The 27,557-nt window shown below is 40.2% G+C and overlaps 1 protein-coding gene and 1 pseudogene across 3 annotated transcripts; one reads left to right on the plus strand and one right to left on the minus strand.

The window, feature by feature from the left end:
- Positions 1-522: 522 nt before the first annotated feature.
- Positions 523-27,557, minus strand: ZNF738 (zinc finger protein 738). 3 transcript variants are annotated; one of them, XM_058424600.1, is made up of 5 exons: positions 26,821-27,013; positions 24,971-25,063; positions 10,498-10,624; positions 9,897-9,995; positions 523-3,027 (listed from the first exon to the last, which is right to left on the minus strand). In XM_058424600.1, exons 1-5 carry the CDS (start codon positions 26,968-26,970, stop codon positions 1,073-1,075), a joined length of 2,424 nt encoding a protein of 807 aa, XP_058280583.1. In that variant the 5' UTR covers positions 26,971-27,013; the 3' UTR covers positions 523-1,072. The 3 variants fall into 3 exon arrangements, with proteins under 3 accessions (XP_058280583.1, XP_058280585.1, XP_058280584.1); XM_058424602.1 differs by lacking the exons at positions 523-3,027; positions 26,821-27,013 and adding exons at positions 5,742-8,487; positions 27,371-27,557 and having other exon boundaries at positions 9,897-9,992; XM_058424601.1 differs by lacking the exon at positions 523-3,027 and adding an exon at positions 5,742-8,487 and having other exon boundaries at positions 9,897-9,992.
- On the plus strand, positions 3,943-4,799 carry LOC116478803 (iron-sulfur cluster assembly 1 homolog, mitochondrial-like; annotated as a pseudogene).

Consider the following 27,557-nt stretch of genomic DNA (forward strand, 5'->3'; position numbering starts at 1 on the left):
CTCACACCTGTAATCCCAGCACTTTGGGAGGCCGAGGCAGGCCGATCACCTGGGGTCAGGAGTTCGAGACCAGCCTCGCCAGCATGGTGAAATCCCATGTCTACTAAAAATACAAAAATTAGCCTAGTGTGGTGGCGGGCACCTGTAGTCCCAGCTACTCGGGAGGCTGAGGCCTCTCTGGTATGAATTCTGTTTAGTAAGTGTTTAGTAAGTGTTGAGGACCAATTAAAGCCTTTGCCACATTCTTCACATTTGTAGAATTTCTCTCCAGAATGAATTATCTTATTTTTAGTAAAGTATGGGAATCAATAAAAACCTTTGCCACATTCTTCACATTTGTAGGGTATCTCTCCAACATGAATTATCTTATGTGTAGTAAGGGTTGAGTACCAGTTAAAAGCTTTGCCACATTCTTGACATTTGTAGAGTTTCTCTCCAGTACGAATTATCTTATGTGTAGTAAGGCCTGAGTGCCAGTTAAAAGCTTTCTCACATTCTTCACATTTGTAGGGTTTCCTTCCAGTATGATTTCTCTTATGTGTAGTAAGGTGTGAGGACTGGTTAAGAGCTTTCTCACATTCTTCACATTTGCAGGGTTTCTCTCTCGTATGAACTCTCTCTCTCTCTTTTTTTTTTTTTTTGTTAGTCCATCTCTGTCATCTGAGCTGGAGTGCAGTAGAGCAATCTCAGCTCACTGCAACCTCCACCTCCCAGGTTCAAGCGATTCTCCCACCTCAGCCTCCAGAGTAACTGGGACTACAGGTGTGCACCACTACACCTGGCTAATTTTTTATATTTTTAGTAGAGATGGGGTTTCACCATATTGGCCAGGCTGGTCTCGAACTCCTGACCAGGTGATCTGCCTGCCTTGGCCTCCCAAAGTGCTGGGATTATAGGCATGAGCAACCACACCCAGTCAAACTCTTTTATCTTTAGTAAGGGTAGAGGACCAGTCAAAGCCTTTGCCACATTCTTCACATTTGTAAAATTTCTCTTCTGCATGAATTCTCCTATGTGTAGTAAAGTATGAGCACTGGTTATAAGATTTGCCACATTTTTCACATTTGTAGTGTTATTCTCCAATATGAATTATCTTATGTATAGTAAGGGTTGAAGATTGGTTAAAAGCTTTGCCACATTCTTCACATTTGTAGGGTGTCTCTACAGTATGAATTCTCTTATGTTTAGTAAGGTTTGAGGACCAGTTATAAGCTTTGCCACATTCTTCACATTTGTAGGGTTTCTCTCCAGTATGAACTCTCTTATGTCTGGTAAGAGTTGAGGACTGGTTAAAAGCTTTTCCACATTCTTCACATTTGTAGGGTTTCTCTCCAGTATGAATTATCTTATGATTAGTAAGGTTTGAGGATTTTTTAAAAGCTTTGCCACATTCTTCACATTTGTAGGGTTTCTCTCCAGTATGAATTATTTTATGTCTAGTAACTTGTGAGGAACCATTAAAAGCTTTGCCACATTCTTCATGTTTGTAGGGTCTCTCTCCAGTATGAATCATCTTATGTGTTGTAAGGTATGAGAATTGGTAGAAATCTTTGCCACATTCTAAACATTTGTAGAGTTTCTCTCCATTATGAATTCTCTTATGTTTAGTAAGGGTTGAGAATACGTTAAAGGCTTTGCCACATTCTTCACACTTGTAGGGTCTCTCTCCAGTATGAATTACCTTATGTTTAGTAAGGGTTGAGAATACACTAAAGGCTTTGCCACATTCTTCACATTTGTAGGGTTTCTCACCAGTATGAATTCTCTTATGTGTAGTAAGGCGTGAGTACCAGTTAAAAGCTTTGCCGCATTCCTCACATTTGTAGCGTTTCTCTACAGTATGAATCATCTTATGTGTAGTAAGGTAAGATAGTCGGTAGAAAGCTTTGCCACATTCTAAACATTTGTAGGGTTTCTCTCCAGTGTGAATTCTCTTATGTGTAGCAAGGTAAATGAATCGGTAGAAAGCTTTGCCACATTCTTCACATTTGTAGGGTTTCTCTCCAGTATGAATCATCTTATGTGCAGTAAGGTAGGAGTAACAGTTAAAAGCTTTGCCACATTCCTCACATTTGTAGGGTTTCTCTCCAGTATGAATTATCTTATGTGTAGTAAGGTATGAGAATCGGAAGAAAGCTTTGCCACATTCTTCACATTTGTAGGGTTTCTCTCCAGAATGAATTTTCATATGAGTAGTAAGGTTTGAGGACTGTTTAAAAGCTTTGCCACATTCCTCACATTTGTAGGGTTTCTCTGCCGTATGAATTATCTTATGTCTAGTAAGGGTTGCAAATACATTAAAGGCTTTGCCACATTCTTCACATTTGTAGGGTTTCTCTCCAGTATGAATTATCTTATGTCTGGTAAGGTGTGAGTACCAATTAAAAGCTTTGCCACATTCCTCACATTTGTAGGGTTTCTCTCCAGTATGAATCATCTTATGTTTAGTAAGGTGTGAGGACTGTTTAAAATCTTTGCCACATTTTTCACATTTGTAGTGTTTCTCTCCAGCATGAATTACCTTAAGAGTTGAGGACTGGTTAAAACCTTTTCCACATTCTTCATGTTTGTAGGATTTGTCTCCAGTATGAACTCTCCTGTGTCTAGCAAGGGTTGAGAACCATTTAAAGGCTTTGCCACATTCTTCACATTGGTAAGAATTCTCTCTAATATGAATTATTTTATGTTGACTTAGGTGTAAAAGCATGCAAAATGATTTGCCACATTTTTTACATTTGAAAGGTTTCTTTCCAGTATGTGTCTTATGTATATTTGAATTTAAAAATTTATGAAAGACTTTCACATATTTATCACATTGAAATATTTTGCTCTGGGTAGTTGTCAAACACTGGTTTAGTTCATTATAACCTTCTTTTTGCACATTACACTCATTCACACTTTTACAGCCGTTTGTTAACTGTAAATCCTTATGTCCATATTTTCCATATTCTCTCAGTATCACTTTTTGGAAAGAATCTTTTATGCACGGCTGTGGCCAAAGGTCCTGCGCAAAATGAGAATATTTAACTGAAAGAAATAAAAATATCAAATTACTCCACCTACTAGACTCATATAGATTACAAATCTAAACTATAACATTATACAAACTACATATATGAGATGATATAGCAAAATACCAAAGGCCCTAATTTTTTATAGACATATATATGTAACAAAAGATACTAACCAAACTACATCTTAGAAAAAATTATACATGAGCTAAATGTTTAAAGCACCCCAAGTGAGCAGAATGCAAAAAGTCATACAGAAGAAAAAAAGTTTGTTACATTTACCCAACACAGCTGTTCCTGCTCCCCAGTATAACATAATGCCTTTAGAAGTAAATTGCCCTGGATGTGGTGGCTCACACCTGTAATCCCAGCACTTTGGGAGGCTGAAGCGTGTGGATCACGAGGTCAGGAGATTGAGACCATCCTGGCCAACATTGTGAAACCCCGTCTCTACTACAAATACAAAAATTAGCTGGGCATGGTATGTGCCTGTCGTCCGAGATACTCAGAAGGCTGAGGCAGGAGAATTGTTTGAACCCAGGAGACAGAGGTTGCAGTGAGCCAAAATCACACCATTGCACTCCAGCCTGGGTGACAGTGCAAGACTCCATCTCAACAAAACAAAACAAAAACAAAAAGAAGTAAATTGCTAGCTGGGCATGGTGGCTCAACCTGTAATCCCACCCATTCAGGAGACTGAGGCAGGAGAATCACTTGAACCCAGGAGGCAGAGGTAGCAGTGAGCTGAAATCACACCATTGCACTCCAGCCTGGGAAACAGCAAGACTACGTCTCAAAAAAAAAAAAAGAAAAAAAGAAGTAAATTGCCAACATTTTATATATATATTTTAAAAAACACAAGTAGAATGCACCTGCCATGTCCATGGAGAGAGGCTGAGGCAGCTGAGCTCCGGCCTGAGGCACTGGGGCGTCAGGATGGTGAAGATGTCAGCTTCCTTAGTCCGGGCAACTGTCCGGGCTGTGAGCAAGAGGAAGCTGCAGCCCACCCGGGCCGCTCTCACCTTGACACCTTCAGCAGTAAACAAGATAAAACAACTTCTTAAAGATAAGCCTGGCCAGGCGCAGTGGCTCACACCTGTAATCCCGAGGCCGAGGTGGGCAGATCACGGCAGGAGATCGAGATCATCCTGGCTAACACAGTGAAACGCTGTCTCTACTGAAAACACAAAAAATCAGCCAGGCATGGTGGCGGGCGCCTGTAGTCCCAGCTACTTGGAATGCTGAGGCAGGAGAATGGTGTGAACCTAGAAGGCGGAGCTTGCAGTGAGCTGAGATCATGCTACTGCACTGCAGCTTGGGTGACAGAGCAAGACATCATCTCAAAAAAAAAAAAAAAAAAAAAAGAGGTGAGCCTGAGCATGTAGGTGTAAAAGTTGGTGTCCAAACCAGGGGCTGTAATGGCCTTTCTTAATACTCTGGAATACACAAAGACAAAAGTAGATTCTGATGAAGAAGTTATTCAAGATGGAGTCAGAATATTCATCAAAAAGAAAGCAAAGCTAACACTTTTAGGAACAGAAATGGACTATGTTGAAGACAAATTATCCAGTGAGTTTGTGTTCAATAACCCAAACATCAAAGGGACTTGTAGCTGTGGAGAAGGCTTTAATATTTGAAATCTCAGGACTCTTCTGGCTGTAGGTTCCAAGAAAACTGGAATCCTTGGTGCTCACTGCAGAAATCACGTGACTATCACATGCTTAATGTGCTGCTGCCTTGTAAGGAAAATAAAGTGATGCATCTTGAAAATGAAGCTAGTGTGTTAGATCCCAGAAGAAATATTTGTATTCTCATTAGAGGACAGAAAATGAGAAGCCATCACTCTCTTTGGATCATTTAGGTCTCTTGCATCCTTTGTTTTAGAACAAGTTTCATTAAAGTTGTCTTCCTGGGCACCTGTTTATCCATTTCCTGAACAGTGTGCACTCCTTAGCTCTCTACTGAATGGCTTGAACATGCATCCCCGTCAGCATTTTCCCAACCAGACAGGCAACCCCTAAAATCCGAGACAGGACGTTCTGATTGCTGGTAGTAACATGGTAGTACATTGTTTTTCCACCCAAACAATATAGCCTTTTAATATATTTTTATGAAAAATTTCATTGTCAGATGCCTCACTGCATACCCTTTAATAGTACCAGGCAAAGATTTTCTTCAACTATAGTACAGATTAATTCTCAGTGATGGTTTTAAAAGGTGAGAAAGACATCATACATGTGTTTTTTAATCCATTCCTTTTGCCACCTTATGTGCCTGCTCAGAGATAGGATCTCCAACTAACTTTTGATTCTTTTAGTTGTGGGGTCTCTTAAAGCTATCTAGCCCGCCTCCCTCAATTCCCTATGTGAGGAAGCAAAACCCCAGGGAAGCCGAAGGGCTCCTGTCCACCCCCACTCCACAGGCCAGGGGAGAGTGGGGACTCTACCCCCACCTCCCCTTCCTTGTAGGTGGCACATGCTCTGCTCTCTGAGGCAGTCAGTGAAGGCAAATGGTCTGACTTCTTAATTTGGTCACCATTTTGATAGAATTTCTTTATAATTTGATGGAGATCATATTATTTTTTATTTTGAATGGGAAGAATTTTAAAACCCTTTTATGTGAATTACCATCTTGTTTCTTTCATCTTTGAAACTATGGTTTGTAGCAGAGAAGACACCATAACAACCCAGAATTATGTTTCTGGAATGTGGTCTTCATTGTGCTGGAGAACGTGGGGATCTTTTCTTAAAATTCCCAGTGTGCATATACTTTCCAGTTCCTCAGTCCAGTTGCTAAAGTTCTTAATATTTTAGCCTAACATTTTTATCACCAACTTTTCTTTGTAAGTGTTCCTTTTGTTACTTAGTTACTGATTTTCCTGGGTTTGACATATTAAGTATTCTATGAGATGACACATATGCTTTTATTGAAAGCTGATTCTCATGAATTCAAGTAGTTGAGTTCCTTTATGTTTCTTTTATTCACTAAAGTAGCTGGCACAAAACACACCAAAACCTAGAGCGGTAGTTTTATGTAAATGCTCATGAGTTTCTATCAATCATATAATTGTTGATCCACTTATAATTCGTGCAATACTGTATGTATGTAGAGACTGAGTTGTCGATTAAAAAAATGTGGCCTCAAAAAAATAAAATAAAAAAATAAAAAATAAACACAAGTAAAATACTGGCTCATATATCTTTATTACTTGCTTGTAGGGGCCTTAGAAGATACTGGTTTCTGTGACCCATGAAATATAGTGCTGAAAGAAACGGTGGCATACTTTGGAATGACAGTTTGAGTCTGCTGAGATCAAAGGTAAATGTTACAGCAGTGAAGAGACTGCAGTACCACAGAAAGAAAACAGGTGCAGCAAGTGATTACTGAGTATTAACAAAGAAGATGAACAATTTCCTTTAACTAAAAAATAAACACAAAATTTCAGACAAGATACATTCTAAGAATATGTTTGAGAGACTCTCAGAATCTCTAACCCAGACAATTGTTCAAAGTATGCCAGAATAAAGCCACATTATAAAGACTGGGACAGGTAACTTTTTTTAATGTGCAAATTGTAACAAAAGATTAGAATATATATAAAACAGGGCAAGGTAGTCTCAACAAAAATATTATAAAATTTTCAGAAAGAAATAAAAAATGATGTATACACTAATTTTAAAAATTGAAAGTAAATTGAATAATACTCAATGAGTAAAATATGAACACAGAGAACTACAGAAAATCAGAAAACTGGAAATAAGAACAGAAATATTTAAAATATTAGAAAAACAGAAATTATGAAGGTAAAAAATATAAAAAATAACAGAAAAATCTTTTAAAAATGATGTAAAAATGAAGAAGCTCAAAAAACAAACTAGGATACAAAGATATTTATATCAAACACATATGTAAGCACAATTTTAAAAGTCACAGAAAAGAGAATCTTGGGAGCTGCAAGATAAAAGTGATGTGTTGGCTGGGCATGGTGGCTCACGCCTATAATCCCAACACTTTGGGAAGCTGAGGTGGGTGAATCACCTGAGGTTGGGAGTTCAAGACCAGCCTAATCAACATGGAGAAACCATGTCTCTACTAAAAATACAAACTTAGCTGGTGTGGTGGCATATGCCTGTAATCCCAGCTACTCAGGAGGCTGAGGTAGGAGAACTGCTTGAACCCAGGACACAGTGAGGTGAAATCATGCCATTTCACTCTAGCCTGGGGAACAAGAGTGAAACTCCATCTCAAAAAAAAAAAAAAAAAAAAGTGATATTATTTGCAAGAATACTCTCATGAGAGAGCCAGTGGATTCTCAACAAAAATTTTTCAGGACAGAAGGAAACTGTGTGATATAGTCAAAGTTCTGAAGAAAATAGTTATCAAGCGAGTATAATGCCATCACCAAATCTGTCCTGCTAAATAAAAAGAAAAAAACTTCAAAAATAACCAATTTTAAAAAGTGTATTGGCACTTCCTTACATATAAAAGGTGCTGAAAGCAGTTGCTTCCAATGAAAATAAGATGATTCAACAAAGCAACACAAAATCGTATTAAAACACATTACTTTCTGGGAAAGATATGCACATACACAAAAATAAATTTCTTAGCATTATCATAATGGCACAGAAGAAATTTTTAATTATTCTCCAAAATTTGAAAGATAAAAGCATAGAAATCATTATAAACATGTTAATAAATATACAAAATAAAAATATAATTAGCAACACCAATGACAAATCTGAGAACATATGTAATGAGAAAAAATGTTTGCATGCAACTAAAGTTCATTTTTAACCATATTGAAATACATCGTATCTTTTAGAGGTTTTATGTAATCCCCCACATACCACAAAGAATACGCCTGTACAGATACAGAAAACAAAATCAGAAAGAAGTAAAAGCATATCAAAGTAAAAATAGAACTGCCACAAAGAGGAACAGAAAGAAAGAAAATGTGGGACAAAGACGCAAGAATCAAATTGAACAAAAAAAATTAGTAAGTCTCTTTGTTTCAGAAAACTTTCCAATCAAGAGACATACTTTCAATAAAGAAGTTTATTTAAAATTATTAAAAACCAAGATCCAATTTGCCTTTCTACAAGGGTCAGCTGACATCTAATGATAAAAAAATACTGAAGGTGGCAAGATAGATTTAGACATTGCATGCAAATACTAACCAAAGGAGAGCAGAAGAGGTCAAAATAGTATTACAAAAGCTACATCTTAAGTCAAAAACTGTCATAACTTACATAAAGTACTTTAAGTCAAAACTGCAAAAAGACAAAGAAGGACATTAAACAATAATAGATGTATTAACTGGGAACCTATGACAAATTTGTGTGTGTGTGTGTGTGTGTGTCTGTGTCTATGTATATGTCACACTAAGGTTCCAAATATATAAAGCAAATATTGACAGACTGGAAGAAACACCTAGACAGCAATATAAGTATAGTAGGAAATTTCAATACCCCACTTTCTGTAATAAAAATAAAACAAGACGGAATATTAGTAAGTGAAGAGAGGAACTGAAGGCAGTATAATACAATTTTTTTTTTTTTTTTTGAGATGGAGTTTTGCTCTTGTTGCCCAGGCTGGAGTGCAATGGCACGACCTCGGCTCACCACAACCTCCACCTCCTGGGTTCAAGCAATTCTCCTGCCTCAGCCTCCTGAGTAGCTAGGACTACAGGAATGCGTCGTCATGCCTGGCTCATTTTGAATTTTTAGTAGAGACGGGGTTTCTCCATGTTGGTCAGGCTGGTCTCGAACTCCCAAACTCAGATGATCGGCTCACCTCGGCCTCCCAAAGTGTTGGGATTACAGGCATGAGCCACCACGCCCAGCCCATACAATTATTTTTAACAGAGAAATAGAGAAGAGTCCTCAAGAATATGAGGAAACACATCGTTCTCAATAGCTTATGCAACATTCTCTTTGATAGATCACCTGTTAGGCCAAAAATGGAGTCTTAAAAATTTGTTAAATTTGACATTTTATGAATTACATTCTATGACCAAAATGGAATGAAAGTATAAAATAGAAAAAAAGGCTGGGTGTAGTGGCTCATGCCTGTAATCCCAACACTTTGGGAGGCCGAGGCAGGTCTACTAAAAATACAAAATTAGCCAGGCATGGTGGTGCATGCCTGTAGTCTCAGCTACTCGGGAGGCCGAGGCAGAAGAATCGCTGGAGGCAGAGGTTATGATGAGCCAAGATTGCACCACTGCACTCCAGCCTGGCAACAAGAGTGAAACTCTGTATCAAAACAAAAAACAAAACAAAAAAACTACAATAAACTTTGAATAGCCAAAGCAATCTTGTGGAAAAAGAACAAAGCAGAGGGACATCATATTTTATAATTTCAGACTATATTTCAAGAATATACTAATAAGAAAAGGATGGAATGTGCAGAAAATTAACATAAAAACCAATAGAACAGTGACCACTACTCTCACACATTTTAGACGTGACACATAAGAGAACTAATAAAAATAGTTTAACATAAAGTTTCTCAAAATCATGCAGACATTTGTATCTTCCCCCAAAACAATGGAAAAGCAGTCAGATTGTGTAGTCTCTTATATGCCAGGAAGAGGACTCTGGCTCTAACTGTAAACTTGAAGGAAAATCAATGAAGGGAAAGTAGAATCCTTAGAGAATTTAAAAGCCTAAGATAGAAGATGGCCCTATGTGAGAGCAACAACAACAACAAAACAAAACAAACAAACAAAAAAACACACCTCAGGCTTCCCAGAATCTATTTGCTTTGGAACGCAGCTTCCCAAATCACATTATAGGGACTTGCTTTTTTTTTTTTTTTTTTTTTTTTTTTTCCTAATCTTCCAACCTTCCATCTATGTCAACTGTTTTATTCACTCTCACCTACCTGGGGGTGTGGCTACCATACTGTGTCTCTTCATATTCCAGGGATCTCTTCCTTGCTCCAGACAGGTGATCAGATCTGGCTTAGAGACAGCAATACCTGCTTTATTAAAAATAAATAACATGAATCTTTCTTATATTCTCTAATTACCTACCTATTACTGGGCTTAGTAAAGAGGATGTAATAGAATATTCTAGAAAATTCATCCCAAAATACTATTTAATGACAGAAAGTTCTTAACATTTAGAAAATATTTTAAATTTGTAGGTCCTTAATTTCACTACTCGGTGCTCATGAATCAAAAATTAGTAGTGGCAAATAGATTTTAACATATGGGCAACAATATTTTATACTACTAAATTTCTGAAATTACCACTACAATAGAATGAAGGGTACAGACCAGCTCAGGAATGCAAAAAGTTCAGGCTAAGATAAAACATCTTGAGGAAATTTTTTTCTACGCGGATAATTCCTTAAGATTTTTTGAAAACAGGAATCAGAAACTCATTTATGCAAAGCATAAACTACCAAAAATTATTCTACAAAAATGGAGAAATGAAACCTATAGTGTATATAAGGAACTACGTATTAAAGTTATTCTCACCCAAGAACACCAGGTTTCTGAAGTTCTCTAACATCACTTTCCTATACAAATCTTGCTGAGCAGTATCCAGGCATTGCCACTCCTCCTGAGAGAATTCTATGACCACATCCCTAAATGTCAACGGCCCCTGAAAAACACACACACACACATATTTACAAGTGTCCACGGGCAGAATTTATCATTTGAATTAAGGTTAAATGAGAGAGTAAAGAAAGTTGGTTCTGACTTACAGGAATGACTGAAATAATCCAACAGTTTTCAACACAGAAATATTCTCTAATGTATTCTCTAACTCTGAGAGAAGAAAATGGTATAAGACCCACAATACCGCTGTATATATGATAATTTATGAACAATAAAGTATAAAAACTAAAGGCATAAACACGAACATGTACATTTTTTAGTGTTATATTTGCATCACAAAGAATGAGTAGTGCATATTTTTCAGGCAAAAATGACATGTTGAGTTAGACGGCACCTCTGAAGTTTTAATGTGTACAATAAACTGGAGATCTTGTGCAGATTTTTTTTTTCAGAAGATGTGAAATAAAGTCTGAGATTCTGAATTTCTAACAAGCTCATTAGTAATGCCAATGTGTTTGGCCCAAAAAGAATATTTTTTCAAACATCCAGTAAGTGGAAGAGCCTGTGTTTTACCCAATTTTTCTGGCCTGTAAACAAAGATAAGAGTCTTCATTTTCCAAAGATAGACATACGCAAAGAAAACCTAAGAAAGAAAGGCAGCTGCCAGATTAAATGTGATGATTTATGCACAGCTCTTCTTTAGCTACATAAAGATACTTAATAATGAAGAGAAAAATAATTAACTCTATAGTGAAATAAATATTTCAGAAAGCTCTTGAAGTAAATTTTAAAATCAACTGCACAAGGACAAATTTTTATGATGTGCTGACGCACACCGAAGAACACAGCATCATTACTGAGATACCCCCCAAAAAGTATAGTCTGAATTTAACCACACAGAAAAATCAGTTTTATGCAGAGTTCAAGATGCAGATATCTCCTATGTTCTGTAATTTTTAATAACAATTTAAAGTAGTCTTTCTTTAGCACCCTAGAAAGCAGGTATCTCTCAATAATTGTTTTTCAGAACTTTCAGGGTAATAAATGCCATCCTGCTTAAATAAGCATTTTCTTAATCGTGTTCTGAATAGACCTAATGAAGAACACATACGAAACCTCAACGTTACATGTTCTCCATCTTTACTAAGGACGTTCCCCCAATAGGAATCTTAAGTATCCACATCTTCCCACGTTCAACAGCAACAAGGGAAACATTTTTAATATTGCAGATCAAAAATTCATGGTAAGAATTCTGCATGGCATATAAGAAGTCATGATTTAGAGAGTGTAGAGAAGGCTCTGGGATACAGGAGAGAAATATTTTGCAGAGACCCTTGACTGTCACAAGAATTTTTTAAAGTAGTTAAGCTCACTGGGGGAAAGAAACACAAGTAGAGAAGTAAAGGTTTGCAAGGACTAAATGCATGGCACTCCAGGAGGCAGAGTGGACACAGCTCTTCATCTGAGACATGTTTAGCTGAAAAAAAAGACAAAAAAAAAAAAAAAAAGCCATTTTTCCTCTTTCGTCTTCTTTGGAAATGCTTTTCAGATGACATTCCCTGGAGAAGTTACACCTGCATCTTGAAAAAATTCCTTAAAAGGCGTCAGCACCACCTGTTTACCTGCTAGCCTCACACCCACAGAAAAAAGAACTAAGGCCTGGAGAAAAAGCCCACCCATTTCTGTCCTTTATAACAGCAGAGATTCAGGAACAACGAACTGCTCAACGAATATAAAAATATATTTCTCTATTTCTGTCTTCAGGTGCCTGCTTTTGCCACAAACACCAGCAATTTCTGCTAAAGTAATGGAAATATGGGTGACACTGACCTCTCCCTGTCAAAACCAAACAGAACGGTCCCTGTGACTACCTTTTAGTGCAAAGGTGGAACTTAACTCTCATGAATGTATCTTGAACCCCACACACTTGATTCTGGCCTCACCTTAGAGTCACATGAGAAACAATTAAAACAGCATGAATACTTTCACCTAGAACAATAAACAGAACCTGTGGAAAGGGTACAAGTAAAGATATTTCTGCAAATTGGCCATGTAATGCTAATGAGAAGTCTAGGCTGATAACCACTTAGCTAAGCATTGCCTCTCAAGCTTTAATGAGCTCAAAAATCACTTGGTAATGTTGGTCCCACTTTATGTAATGTGATTCTGTAGGTTTGGAAAGGGTCCATGGATGGGTGTTTCAAACAAGTCCCCTGTCAATGCTGATGTTGCTCCCCCTGGGCTCATTATCAGCATTAGTTAGAGAAAGGAGGCACAGCACTGAGTCCCTTACATGCCGCACTCTTGTCACAATACAATACTTCTGATACCCAAATAAAGACAAAAAATGTAAAGTTTCATATTCTTTGCTGGCTCTCTAAAGTTTACAGAGGACACAGAAGGCAGCAATGTCAGAATAAGTCTGCATTTAAAAAACAACATGTACACATGTACTAATGCAATGTTTATTAAGCAGGTACTATGTGCTCAATAGTATGTTACAGAGCACTGTGCTGGGAATAACACATTATGTGTTATTATTTGTTATTATGTCCTACTAACACCTTTAAAGTTCATACTAAGTGTTCAATAATTCTCAGGATTTAGAATGTAGTTTAGAGAAATTTTTTTTGTGTTTATATTTACTTGTTTATGACTTGTAGAGCAGCTACTGGATCTGCAGGAATAGAAAATTTGCTAAATGGAATGTTTCTGTAAGCACTGGTTTTACCACAAAATTTAAAAATTAAGATCTTAAAATGTATAGTTTATTTTTCTTATGTATCTGCTTTTGGGTTTCAGGATATTGTGAGCAGCAGCTCTAGAAAGTCAGCAGGATTTACCCCCCAAAACTTGAATCTTTATAAATCAGTTTTGTAAGGAAAGACTCCAGAGTGGGGCCAGACCTAAATAAGGCCTCCAAAAATAGTGAATCTGATCAGAACTGGGGCAGGGAAAAGAACCTAGGTAGTATTTGTTTTCTATGTCACTGGAGTATTTCCAGTTCTGTTTTTCCTAAGCTTACCTAAGGAAAAACTTAAATCCCAGCCTGGCATAGTGGCTCATGCCTGTAATCCCAGCATTTTGGGAGGTCGAGGTGGGTGGATCACCTGAGGTCGGGAGTTCAAGACCAGCCTGACCAACATGGAGAAACCCCGTCTCTATTAAAAATACAAAATTAGCTGGGGTGGTGGTGCATGCCTGTAATCCCAGCTACTCAGGAGGCTGAGGCAGGAGAATCACTTGAACCTGGGAGGCTGAGGTTGAGGTGAGCTGCGATCACGCCATTGCACTCCAGCCTGAGCAACAAGAGCGAAACTCCGTGTAAAAAAGAAAAAAAGAAAAAAGAAAAAAAAGTTAAATCCCAGAGTTTATGTAACACTAATCTATTTTTGCAACTGCTGTCAATTTTATAACATATACTAATAAGCAATTTAAATGGATCTTTTAAAGTTTTTGAGGATAATTTTTTTTTTTTTTTTTTGAGATGGAGTCTTGCTCTGTCACCTAGGCTGGAGTGCAGTGGCACGATGTCGGCTCACTGCAAGCTCCACCTCCCGGGTTCATGCCATTCTCCTGCCTCAGCCTCCCAAATAGCTGGGACTACAGGTGCCTGCCACTGCGCCCGGCTAATTTTTTTTGTATTGTTAGTAGAGACAAGGTTTCACTGTGTTAGCCAGGATGGTCTCGATATCCTGACCTCGTGATCCACCCACCTTGGCCTCCCAATGTGCTGGGATTACAGGCTTGAGCCACCGTGCCCGGTCACTCGAGGATAATTTTATTAGAAGATAAATATGTATTCTTAGAAAAGTAAAAGAAACACAAATAATAATAACCCTTCAGTCCATAAATATACCTTTAGGTGATAACTTCAGAAGTCACAACAATATTAAAAAGAAGTGGATCAAGTTTTTTTTGCACACTTCTATTCACTGTACCAACCATATAATGCTTCATTCAACCATGTATCCAGTTGCTAGTCTAGACTAAAATTTCCTGGATGGTAGGGACCTTGACTGCTTCATCTATTTTTTGAATGACCATATGAAATGGAAGCAATTAGTTTGTTTGAGTCACCAGACCTCCTCTTTGTCTTTCACCCTAGTACCAGAAAACTTGAGAAACTCTCATCTGGGTAACAACCAAATTTCTCTCTTGTATGAGGGAGAAAAAAACACAGGATGTCTCCTTTCTCTTACAACGAGACAGAATTAATCATTCTTGTTAGCCTGACATAATTCTACCCTTGACATCCTCAAATGTCTTAAGGACACCCAGGTGATTAGGAGAGGGTTCCCAGTGACCCAGGGCTGATGGCCCAGTGATGCCAGGCTGGAGAAACTCAGGCTGATTCTAAATAGAAAATGGAACTGCCTTGGTGGAGCCCCAGAACCTGGATCACCTATCCTGATTTTTGCAAGCTTTTGGGTATGAAGAAAGACGAGAATACTTTACTCCAATATCACAATTACCGGTAGGTATAGTTGTGGTTATGGCTCTGGATACTTTGTGGCCTTGATCTCTCATTCTTAAGATGCTTGTTTACACTTACAGATTCTATCATCAGATTCTATTTACACCGGGAGCCTCTCATATACTGTAGCAGGTCACTGAACAAGATTGAAAAGCTTAAAGAGCCACACTCTCAAATGGCGGATTTAAGATTTCTACACTGACATCCCGCAATACAGAAAATGCCTTCTGTTGGTTTTCAGTACATTCTCAATCCGAAGTCTGGCTGTGTCTTGTAAATCCCAGGCAGTGGCTAGAACTTATGTGCAGATTCTAGGTGGGATCAACCTGACTCTGCATCCTTGGGTGTTACAGCAAGCAGAATACAATCAAAGGAGAGATCCCTTCATAGAGGCTGCTCTAGCACATTCTAAGTAATATGTCTACCTAAAAGAAAAAAACTGAGGCAACATGTATATAAGTAGAGAGTTAAGCTAGGCCAAGCTTGAGGATTGTAACCTTGGAGCAAAGATACATCCTCCAAAGACTGAACAAATAAGAAATTGAATCCCTGAATAGACGAATAACAAGCTCCAAAATTGAATTAGTAATAAATAGCCTACCCACCAAAAGCAACAAAGAATCAGAAAAATTTACAGCTGAATTCCACCAATGTAAAAATAAGAGTTGGTACTACTTCTACTAATATTATTTCAAAAGATTGAGAAAAGGGGACTTCTTTCCAACTTATTCTATAAAAATAGCATTATTCTGATACCAAAATCTGGCAAATATAAAACAAAAAATAGAAAACTTGAGGCCAATATTTTTAATGAACATTGATGAAAATATCCTCAACAAAATACTGGCAAACCGAATCCAGGAGAACATCAAAAAGCTAATGCACTATGATCAACTTGGCTGTATCTCTGAAATAAAAGGTTGGTTGAACATACAATTAATAAATGTTGCTCATCATATAAACACAACTAAAGATAAAAACCACAAAGTTATTTCAATAGATGTTTAAAAAGCTTTCAATAGTCCAGGGATGGTGGCTTATGCCTGTAATCCCAGCACTTTGGGAGGCCGAGGCAGGTGGATCATGAGGTCAGGAGTTCAAAACCAGTGTGACCAACATGGTAAAACCCAATCTCTACTAAAAATACAAAAATTAGCCAGGCATGGTGGCATGTGCTTGCAATCCCAGCTACTCAGGAGGGCGAGGCAGGAGAATCACTTGAATCCAGGAGGTGGAGGTTGCAGTAAACTGAGATTACGCCACAGCACTCCAGCCTGGGAGACAGTGAGAGACTATGTCTCAAAAAAAAAAAAAAAAAAAAGAATGAAGCTGGAAGCATTACATTGCCCCTCTTCAAACTACATTACAGTAACCAAAGCAGCATTACACTGGCACAAAAACAGACTCATAGAACAATACAACAGAATAGAGAGCCCAGAAATAATGCCACACACCTCCAAACCATCTGATCTTTGACAAACCTGACAGGAATGTGAAAAGAATTCCGTATTTAATAAATGGTGCTGGAATAACTAGCTAGCACTACGTAGAAGATTGAAACTGGTCCCCTTCCTTACACTATATATAAAAATCAACTCAACCTGAATTGAAGACTTAAATGCAAAACTTAAAACATGCATGTTCATTTCACCACTGTCCACAATAACAAAGACATGGAATAAACCTAACTGTCTATTGACGGTAGACTAGATTGAAAAAATATGATAGCATGAGGTGGCTCACGCTTGTAATGCCAGCACTTTAGAAGATTAAGGCAGGTGGAATGCCTTAGCTCAAGAGTTAAGGACCAGCCTGGGCAACATGGCAAAGCCGTATCTCTACAAAAAATAAAAAAAGAAAAATTAGGCATGATGGTGTGAGCCTATAGTTCCAGTTACTTAAGGGGCTGAGGCAGGATGATTCCTTAAGCCTTGAGCCTTGGAGGTTGAGGCTGAAGTAAGCCAAGATCGCACCACTGCACTCCATCCTATGTGACAGAGTGAGACACTGTCTCCAAAAAATAAAGATTTAATCAAAATAAAATATGGTACAGAAAAATCATGGAAGACTATGTGGCCATATAAAAACGCAAAGCTGGGCGCTGTGGCTCATACCTGTAATCCCAGCACTTTGGGAGGCTGACACAGGTGGATTACTTGAGATCAGGAGTTCAAGACCAGCCTGACCAATATACTAAAACCCCGTGTCTACTAAAAATACAAAAAATTAGCTGGGCGTTGTGACAAGTATCTCTAATCCCAGCTACTCGGGAGGCTGAGGCAGGAAAATCACTTGAACTTGGGAGGCAGAGGTTGCAGTGAGCAGAAATCACACCACTGCATTCCAGCCTGAACAACAGAATAAGAATTGGTCTGGCTGGGCGCGTTGGCTTATGTCTGTAATCCCAGCACTTTGGGAGGCCGATGTGGGCAGATCACAAGGTCAGGAAATCGAGACCATCCTGAGCAACATGGTGAAACCCCATCTCTACTAAAAATACGAAATATTAGCAGGGCTTGGTGGCATGCACCTGTAGTCCCAGCTACTTGGGAGGCTGAGGCAGAATTGCTTGAACCTGGGAGGCTGAGGTTGCAATGAGCCGAGATCGCACCATTGCACTCCAGCTTGGACAAGGGCAAAACTACGTCTCAAAAAAAAAAAAAAAAAAAAAAGAATTCGTCTCAAAAAACAAACAAGCAAACAAACAAAAACTACCAAGATAAAGTCCTTTGCAGCAATATGGATGGAGCTGGAGACCATTATTCTTAGAAAATTAATGCAAAACTGAAAACCAAATGCATGTCACCATTTATAAGAAAGAGCTAAATAATAAGAACACGTGGACATAAAGAAGGAACAGTCATGGAGGCCTAGTTGAGGATGAAGGTAAAAGGACAAAGTGGATCCGAAAAAAATACCTCTTTGGTGCTATGTTTAGGAATTCACTGACAAAATAATCTACAACAAACCCCCATGAAACAATTTTACCTATATAACAAACCTGCATGTGTATGCCTGAACCAAAAAGAAAAGTTAAGAAAAGAAAAACCCATGTGTGCAGAAGAGTGCAATATAACTGGAAAGAACTGTTTGTTCTACAGATAGTGGTCCCGGTGGGGCGGTACTCTGATTTATTTCTGTGTCCATGCAGGCAGATGAGATTATGAACAGGTGCTCCATAATCCTAGGCAGATGGAGAAAACAGGTTACTGCTGCAGATTCAGTGTCTGGGGGTGGGGATATGCCAGGAGACTTGTAGACACTTTTGTGTCTTTTTGGCAAGAAACCCTAGGATCAAATATGCTGTGGTAAAGTTCCTGATGGTGGTGCCTAGTCCTGGGAGGAGTGTGGACACATCAATGTCTAGAGTGTTTGTGAGTGGGTGGGAATCCTGTGGTCGCAGCTGTGAGACAGAAGGTCTGTCATTAGATCTCCTTTCCTTTGAGTTTTCATTCTCTCACCCTAAGAGGAGACCTGGAATCACAGGACAACAGGCAGTATGACAGTCTGTGTACAGGAGAGCAGAGCCTTCCATTTTCAGACACCTGGAGTTCCACTGCAGGCCAGGCCTCTGTGATATCTTTCTTCTGGCACCAAATCTGTAGCATTTGCTGAACCCCAAGAAATTCTCTAACACCAACTCAATGTCTAACATTTGAATTCTGACACCACCCAGTCAGCATGGACCCTGATTCAGGTCTGTCTCACAACATTGTCCTCACGGCAGATGCCAGTCACAAACCCCATCTATGCGTCTGAGCTACTGTTTAAAAATTGGGAACTCCCGAGCCCTTTCTCAAGTTCAATGATCTGATCGAGCTACTCACAGAACTCAGAAAAGCACTGTAGTTATGTTTACTAGTTTATTATAAAACATACAACTGAGGAAAAGTCAAATAGAAGAAATGTATAGGACAAAAAAGATGTAGAAAGATGAAACACACACATAACCCTAGTAAATAGCTGGGATTAATAAAATTCTTCATTCTTTGTGTTCTCCAGGAACAGTTTATAGAAAGAAATACCCTTCCCATTATGACTTAGATGGTGCTCTCCTTTCTTATTTATTACAGAGCCAGACACAGACTCTGCCAGAGGTACACAGCCCCCATTTTGAACAGGGGCTGAGTAAAATAAGGCTGAAACCTACCGGGCTGCATTTCCAGATGGTTAGGCATTCTAAGTCACAAGATGAGTTGGGAGGTCAGCACAAGATACAGGTCACAAAGATCTAGCTGATAAAATAGCTTGCAGTAAAGAAGCGGGATAAAAGCCACCAAAACCAAGATGGTGATGAGAGTGACCTCTGGTCATTCTCCCTGCTACACCCTCCCACCAGTGCCATGAGAGGTTACAAATGCCATGGCAACATCAGGATGTTACATTGTAAAGGTCTAAAAAGGAGATATATAAATAATCCACCTTTTATTTAGCATATAATTTAAAAATAACCATAAAAATGCACAACCAGCCTATGGAGAAAGCCATTTCTTTTATTTCTTTACTTTCTTAATAAATTTGCTTTCACTTTATGACTTGCCCTGAATTCTTTCTTGAGCAAGATACAAGAACCCTCTCTTGGGGTCTGGATCAAGACTTCTTTCTGGTAACATTTTCCTGGCAACCACAAAAGGACCATACTGAAGAGACCTCTGTCCCTCCCCACAAAAAGTTATCTGTGAATACCAACTGGCTGACTTTGAGTCCATATACCTGAGTAAAGGATGAGATTAGGTTGGAGGCACAACTTAGGTAAGTCAGAGTCTCTCCTAAGACAGCGTGGGTTAAAGGAGCCTCTTAAATAAGGCAAGGATGCTTGACTGTACTTGGGTTCAAGGCCCAACTTAGGAAGATTATAGTCCTTCCTAAGATTTAGAAGGTTAGAGACTGCCCTCAGTAAAGTCCCTCTCAACTAAGAACTGGTTTCACACTACTGGATGTTGGATGTTAATTGCTATTCTTTTTGGATTAATCTGTCTTGTACTCTTTGCTGGTGCCTATGGGTGACAGGATTAGGCATCTATAGGACCATGGGACATGGGGAGCTTTTTCCCCTCCAAAAGGGGAAACTTGGGAGCTGATGGGACTTCTGGAAATGATCCTTTTGCTACCAAGAAACAGCTGCCTGAACTTGTAAAATATATTTGTGTAGAAATGCAGGATAAACTTTCTGGATGTTTTCTATTCTTTTTTTTTTTTTTTTTTTGAGATGGAGTCTCCCTCCGTCACCCAGACTAGAGTGCAGTGGCGCGATCTTGGCTCACTGCAACCTCTGCCTCCTGGGTTCAAGCGGTTCTCCTGCCTCAGCCTCCCGAGTACCTGGGATTATAGGCACGCCCTACCATGCCTGGCTAATTTTTTGTATTTTTGGTAGAGACAGGGTTTTGTCATGTTGGTCAGGCTGGTCTTGAACTGCTGACCTCAAGTGATCCACCTGCCTTGGCCTCTCAAAGTGCTGGGATTACAGGCATGAGCTACCACACCCAGCCTAGATGTTTTCTTAAACACTTATTAATCTTTGCGATAACCCCTTTTTTGAAACTCAAGAGTTATGAATGGCCCTCACCATACTGATGAGTTTTGACTGAGCTCCTCTCTACCCCAAATACAAAAGACTCTAATAGTTAAGCAAGAATATCATCGCCCCTATACAGCATGAAGTAGTTACAGAAGATGAATTTGCATTCCTCTATAACCCTTATGATTAAGGGGTTTTTCTGTACAAAAGAGGGAGGAAATGTCAGGCATATTGAACCAGGGCAAATCCATTTTGAATAAGGGGTGGGTAAAATAGGGCTGAAACCTACTGGGCTGAATTCCCAGGTGGTTAGGCATTTTAAGTCACAGGATAAGATAGGAAGTCAGCAAAGGATACAGGTCTACAGGTCGTAAAGACCTGGCTGGCAAAACAGCTTGCAGTAAAGAGCAGGATAAAACCCAACAAAACCAAGATGGTAATGAGTGTGACCTCTGGTCATCCTCACGGCTACACTCCCACCAGTGCCATGACAGTTTACAAATGCCATGAAAACATCAGGAAGTTACCCTATATAGTCTAAAATGGGGATAAATAATCCACCCCTTGTCTAGCATATAATCAAGAAATAACTGGCCAGGTGCAGTGGTTCACGCCTGTAATCCCAGCACTTCAGGAGGCCGAGGCAGGTGGATCATGAGGTCAAGAGATGGAGACCATCGTGGCCATCACAATGAAACCCTGTCTCTACTAAAAAAAAAAAAAAAAAATTAGCTGGGTGTGGTGGTGGATGCCTGTAGTCCCAGTCACTCAGGAGGCTGAGGCAGGAGAATTGCTTGAACCTGGAAGGCAGAAGTTGCCATGAGTCGAGATTGTGCCACTGCACTCCAGCCTCACAACAGAGCAAGACTCCCTCTCAAAAAAAAAAAAAAAGAACCATAAAATGGGCAACCAGTAGGCCTCCGGACTGCTCTGCCTATGGAGTAAGCAATTCTTTTATATCTTTACTTTCTTAATAAACTTGCTTTCATTTTATTCCATGAACTTACCCAGAATTCTTTTCTAGAGTGAAATCCAAGGACCCTCTCTTGGGGTTTGGATTGGGACCTTTTTTTGGTAAAAACTTGGCACCTTTTCGGGCCGGGCGCGGTGGCTCACGCTTGTAATCCCAGCACTTTGGGAGGCCGAGGCGGGCGGATCACGAGGTCAGGAGATCGAGACCACGGTGAAGCCCCGTCTCTACTAAAAATACAAAAAAAATTAGCCGGGCGTGGTGGCGGGCGCCTGTAGTCCCAGCTACTCGGAGAGGCTGAGGCAGGAGAATGGCGTGAACCCAGGAGGCGGAGCTTGCAGTGAGCTGAGATTGCGCCACTGCACTCCACCTGGGCGACAGAGCAAGACTCCGTCTCAAAAAAAAAAAAAAAAAAAAAAAAACTTGGCACCTTTTCTTCTTTTTCTCATTAAAAGAGTCAGCTGTATTTGTCTTCAGTGGTCTAAATAAAATTTTTCACAGGCTACTGAACTTTGAGCTACCCTCAATCTCAGCCATTATACAATTTCATTCTATATCCCTCCTAAGAACATGCTGACTTCAGGATAAAACATTCTCTGAACTGAAATCTGATTTTTTAACCCCCCATTTGCCATTCCCCTCCATTCTTTCTAATCTTGTAGGCTCCACTCTATGAAAAAAAGCCCTTGTCTACCTAAAATTGCATTCCTTAAAGTTTTTATAATTGGTATTCCTCCTGTTGCAATCCTCTTTTTGAATTCTATTTTTTTTTTTTTTTTTTTTGAGACAGATTCTCACTCTATTGCCCAAGCTAGAGTGCAGTGGCATGATCTCAGCTCACTGCAATCTCCCATCTCCTGGGTTCAAGCATTTCTCCTGTCTTAGGCTCCTAAGTCACTGGGACTACAGGTGCATGTCTCCAAGCCTGGATAATTTTTGTATTTTTAGTAGAGACAGGGTTTCACCATATTGGTCAGGCTGGTCTCAAACTCCTGACATCAGGCGGTATGCCCACCTCAGCCTCACAAAGTGCTGGGATTACAGACATGAGCCACCATGCCCGGCTGTAGAATTTAATGTTTTTGTTTTTTTTTTTTAAATGGAGTCTCACTCTGTCACCTGGTCTGGAGTGTATTGGCACCGCATCAGCTCACTGCAACCTCTGACTCCTGGGTTCAACCATTTCTCCTGTCTCAGCCTCCAGAATAGCTGGGATTACAGGTACCCACCACCACGCCCAGTTAATTTTTGTATTTTTAGTAGAGATGGGGTTTCACCATATTGATCAGGCTGGTCTCAAACTCCTGACCTCAGGTGATCCACCCACCTTGGCCCCCCAAAGTGCAGGGATTACAGGCATGAGCCACCGCGCCTGGGTCTGGAATTCAAATTTTTTAACAGAAATCTAACTTTGTAACATATTACAAAGTCTAGAAACTGCCTTAAAACAACTACATGGTCAGTAAGACCCTCCCAGTCCCCTTTTGTCTTAACCTTAACTCATCTGCCTGTAGCTTTCCAGGACTCTGTAGCTTCTCTCAGCAGAAAGGCTTCTTCCATGACTGGAGTGAGCAGGCTAGAACACCTGCAGGAGAGACTCTCCAGAAAAAAACTAACTGGACCTTTAAAAACCTACTTGCACAGTCTCAATATAAGCCTTAGCTTTGAGTCACTGGGCTCAAGCTTTAATTTCCATGTTAGAGTTGCTCGCTTGGTTTTTGAAACTAAGTGTTTGAAAAATCCAAAAAAATTACTCAAACAGTGTTCATATAAGGGAAGAAAATTTTAAGGTGCTTATATTTTATACCTTAATAAGAAAAGCAAAAGTATTTCTATCAGAAAATAAATGTATTATTTTATTAATTCCATTAAAAATCATGCAGCAAACATTTAGTCATATGGAAACACTTCCACGCAGTACCAAGTTTCATCTCATAAAATTTAGCATAAAACTCAGAAATCAAGATAACAGAATTTGAACACACATATTCGCTGTCAAAAATTTACCCTGCGAAAAAAAAGGAACTGATGTTTTCATGAATCTATGTAACTCACCAATTATCTACCACATTTTCTTGTGGAAACGTATTCATTTTCTACAGCAAAAATGGAATACAGATTTTTCCTCTTCTTTTTCTTGGTAGCATTCTAAAAGCTAAGCTTGAAATTCTGTTTGAAATCACCCAGCCATTAAAAACTACACCTGGTTGGGCGCGGTGGCTCATGCCTGTAATCCCAGGCGGGTGGATCACGAGGTCAGGAGATCGAGACCATCCTGGCTAACACGGTGAAACCTCGTCTCAACTGAAAATAGAAAAGGTTAGCCGGGCGTGGTCGCGGGCGCTTGTGGTCCCAGATACTCTAGAGGCTGAAGCAGGAGAATGGCGTGAACCCGGGAGGCGGAGCTTGCAATGAGCCGAGATGGCGCCACTGCACTCCAGCCTGGGCGACACAGCGAGACTCCATCTCAAACAAATAAAAAAATAAATAAAAATAAAATAAACTACACCTGAGAAAATTTGTAAACTCACTCTGGGAAAGAAAAAGGTAAGTGAAAATTTTTAACAAATGAAATACATGATTAATTTTTTTGAATCCACCCATGTCTTTTATGCCCTTTGTAAATATTTTTCTACCTTTCAAGCCCTACTAATATAATGTAACTTACAGCTAAAAAACAGGTGAAAATAAGTGAACAAATCTCTTCAAGGTGACAAACCCAGGTAGTGGCAGTGCTGGTTAAATAACAGATGTGTCTGACTCATGTTTCAAGTCAGGCCATTCCATCACTTGAGAGATCCTGCACCCACTCCTGCTCACTTATGTGCTCAAGAACCACCCATTCAGGAGACACTGCACTATTTTTCGGTGACTGCCCCAGGTGCATTTTACTTTGCAAGCTCTTACACCATCTCACTGGAGTCAGTTTGTTGTTGTTTTTGTTGTTTGTCTTTCGGGATACTATTTTTCTTGGTCACATATTTTTCACTGTTTTTTTACTCTTTTTCTTTTACTATATTTATTTCACTATCTTTGCTCCCTTACAGAATCCAGGGGGCAGAAGTTATTTCTTTGTTTGCTCCTCATTACCAGCATCTGGTTGGCTGACAAGCAATTTGTCTCCATGAAATGGAAACTAGGTTGGTAGAAGACAATTTATTCATTGTTATTACTATTATTATTATTATTATTATTAGACGGAGTTTCGCTCTTGTTGCCCAGGCTAGAGTGCAATGGCAGGATCTTGGCTCACCGCAACCTCTGCCTCCCGGGTTCAAGTGATTGTCCTGCCTCAGCAACCCCGAGTTCAGGCATGCACCACCACGCTTGGCTAAGTTTTTTGTATTTTTAGTAGAGACGGGGTTTCTCCATGTTTGTCAAGCTGGTCCCAAAGACAATTTTAGCATATCAAGGGGTTGGTTACCTTTTCAAAATAAGAGTACTCCAGAAGATTCCTCTCAGCCCCAGGGTATCCACTTGCCCCCTTAACAGGATACACTCCATACCTCAGGTCGTCCTATGGGAGAAAATAAACCAGAAGCTGATATCCACTAGACACTCTAGCTGACATAACCATGGCAGATATCTCGGTTTATCCCCAGATAATACTGAAACCCAGGACCAGGAAAAAACTAAACAGTGGCTGAGGCCACATAACCCCATAAATTTTCCAAAGCAGAACTCTGACCCAAAAAAATTCTGATAACATCTCTGTGCCTAGAAAGATAAAAGGAAAAGACACACAGAGATTTTTTGCAATACAGTGTCAGGGGATTATTATTTGCTTTCTTTTCATGGAAAATATTTACAAACAGATAACAAACCTTCTTAAAAGCACCACTGTCTGGGTGTGGTGGCTCACGCCTGTAATTCCCACACTTTGGGAGGCCGAGGCAGGCGGATCACCTGAGGTCGGGAGTTCGTGACCAGCCTGACCAACATGGAGAAATCCTATCTCTTCTAAAAATACAAAATTAGCCAGGCGTGGTGGTGCACGCCTGTAATCCCAGCTACTCGGGAGGCTGAGGCATGAGAACCTCTTGAACCCGGAGGCGGAGCTTGCGGTGAGCCGAGAATGTGCCTTTGCAACAAGAGCGAAACTCCGTCTCAAAAAAAGAAAAGAAAAGAAAAGAAAAAAGCACTATTTAATGCTTTGCCAAAAAATAATTAATTAAAATATGGTATAAAAAAGTACACTACAAACTAAGTGGCCAGGCCCGGTGGCTCACGCCTGTAATCCCAGCACTTTGGGAAGCTGATGCGGGCGGATCACCTGAGGTCAGGAGTTTGAGACCAGCCTGGCCAGCATGGTGAAACCCTGTCTTTACAAAAACACAAAAATTAGCCAGGTATGATGGCGCGCACCTGTAATCCCAGCTACTAGGGAGGCTGAGGCAGGAGAATTGTTTAAATCCGGGAGGTGGAGGTTGCGGTGAGCCAAGATCGCGCCATTGCACTCCAGGCTGGGAGACAGAGCGAGACTCCATCTCAAAAAAACAAAACAAAACAAAACAAACAAAAAAATACAAATACGTGATCATGTGAATTAGGGAGGAAAAGCTGGCATTTGGGAACCCCAGAAGAAATTGGAAATTTAGTATCTTACTGCAAGCAAGAATGAGGCTGGAGTAATGAGGGATGGGGGTTAGACTTAAGACCCTGCTTGGGACCCAGGTGAAAAATGCAGCAGAAAATCAGTTGCCTGTGGAGTGTGAAAATAATTAAGTGGCAGGCAATTAGACTGAGGTGTCTCTAGTCTCTGGGTTCCGACTTTAATTAAAAAAATCTAACTGAGGCGCATTATTTTTAATTACTACATTCAGTTAAACAAAATTCAGGCTTCACCAACTATAAACTGCCAATTGAGCTCCGATTACATAACCAGGAAATTTTCACCTTTAATGTACAAATTAAGAAACCATGTAACTGTACCTAACCAATTACTAAATTTAGTTTTCTTCATCATGCATTTTACAAAAGACTTTCTTTCAAGCCTCTCCCATAGACCACAAACTACAAACCATAGCTTGGTGCTCTACAATTCTAGAACCACTTTTTGATTAAATTATTTAATCAGTTAATTTTTTTTTTGAAACAAGAGTCTCGCTCTGTCGTCCAGGCTGGAGTGCAGTGGCACGATCTCGGCTCACTGCAAGCTCTGCCTCCTGGGTTCACGCCATTCTCCTGCCTCAGCCTCCTGAGTAGCTGGGACTACAGGCGCCCGCCACCACGCCCGGCTCATTTTTTGTATTTTTAGTAGAGACAGGGTTTCACCTTGTTAGCCAGGATGGTCTTGATCTCCTGACATCGTGATCCGCCCGCCTCGGCCTTCCAAAGTGCTGGGATTACAGGCGTTAGCCACCGCGCCCGGCCTAGAACCACTCTTTGATTAAATTCTTTTAATATTTTTGCAGTGACTCCCATTAACTTTTAATAGGAGATAATAGGAACTGGGAACCCCACGGAACAAACCTCTTCCCATTCATGAACCCACACCCCAAGTCAGGATTCTCCCCTGACGACCCTCCCACGGTCCCTGCACAATCCGGTAGAGAAGCGGCGCTGCGGGTGCACAGATCCCCAGAGAGGGCTCCAGGCAAGGGCACAGTCACTATGCAGGGAAGAGACACGACGCCCGCGGCCCGGCTGTCGGCGCAACCGCCATCTTATGGCTGAAGGCGACTGAGGACGAGCTGGGCAAAGAGAACTCGGGGCACAGTTTGTGGAGCTGACTGCGGGGAGGCCTGAGTCCTGCCACAGCCACTTCCCACCGGTTCCAACCAGCCCTTCCCCTCACTCCGAACGTCGGACTCCGCAATCTCACCATTTCTAGGCTTACAGGGGGTCCCCGCGTCTTATCTGTGGATTCCCAATACCTGCAGGTCACAGGACCACAGAGGCTGGGCCTCTAGGAGCAGAGGACACAGAGCAGTGAAGAGGAGACCTGGAGCTCCAACTGCAGCGAGAGACAAAGAACCGGACAAATCCCGCCGCATCCCGGAAGCCGTCCT

This window comes from Hylobates moloch, unplaced genomic scaffold, assembly GCF_009828535.3.
Source record: "Hylobates moloch isolate HMO894 unplaced genomic scaffold, HMol_V3 SCAFFOLD_12, whole genome shotgun sequence".
Taxonomy (NCBI): domain Eukaryota; kingdom Metazoa; phylum Chordata; class Mammalia; order Primates; family Hylobatidae; genus Hylobates; species Hylobates moloch.

Excerpts from the sequence above, each read along its gene's own strand:
- ZNF738 (XM_058424600.1), bottom strand. The coding sequence starts at position 26,970 with ATGGGAGTCACTGCAAAAATATTAAAAGAATTTAATCAAAGAGTGGTT. Across the intron at positions 10,625-24,970 it reads AGTACTCTTATTTTGAAAAG|GGGCCGTTGACATTTAGGGA; the intron begins GTAACCAACCCC and ends TGTGTTTTTCAG. Across the intron at positions 3,028-9,896 it reads TATGGTAGCCACACCCCCAG|TTAAATATTCTCATTTTGCG; the intron begins GTAGGTGAGAGT and ends TATTTCTTTCAG.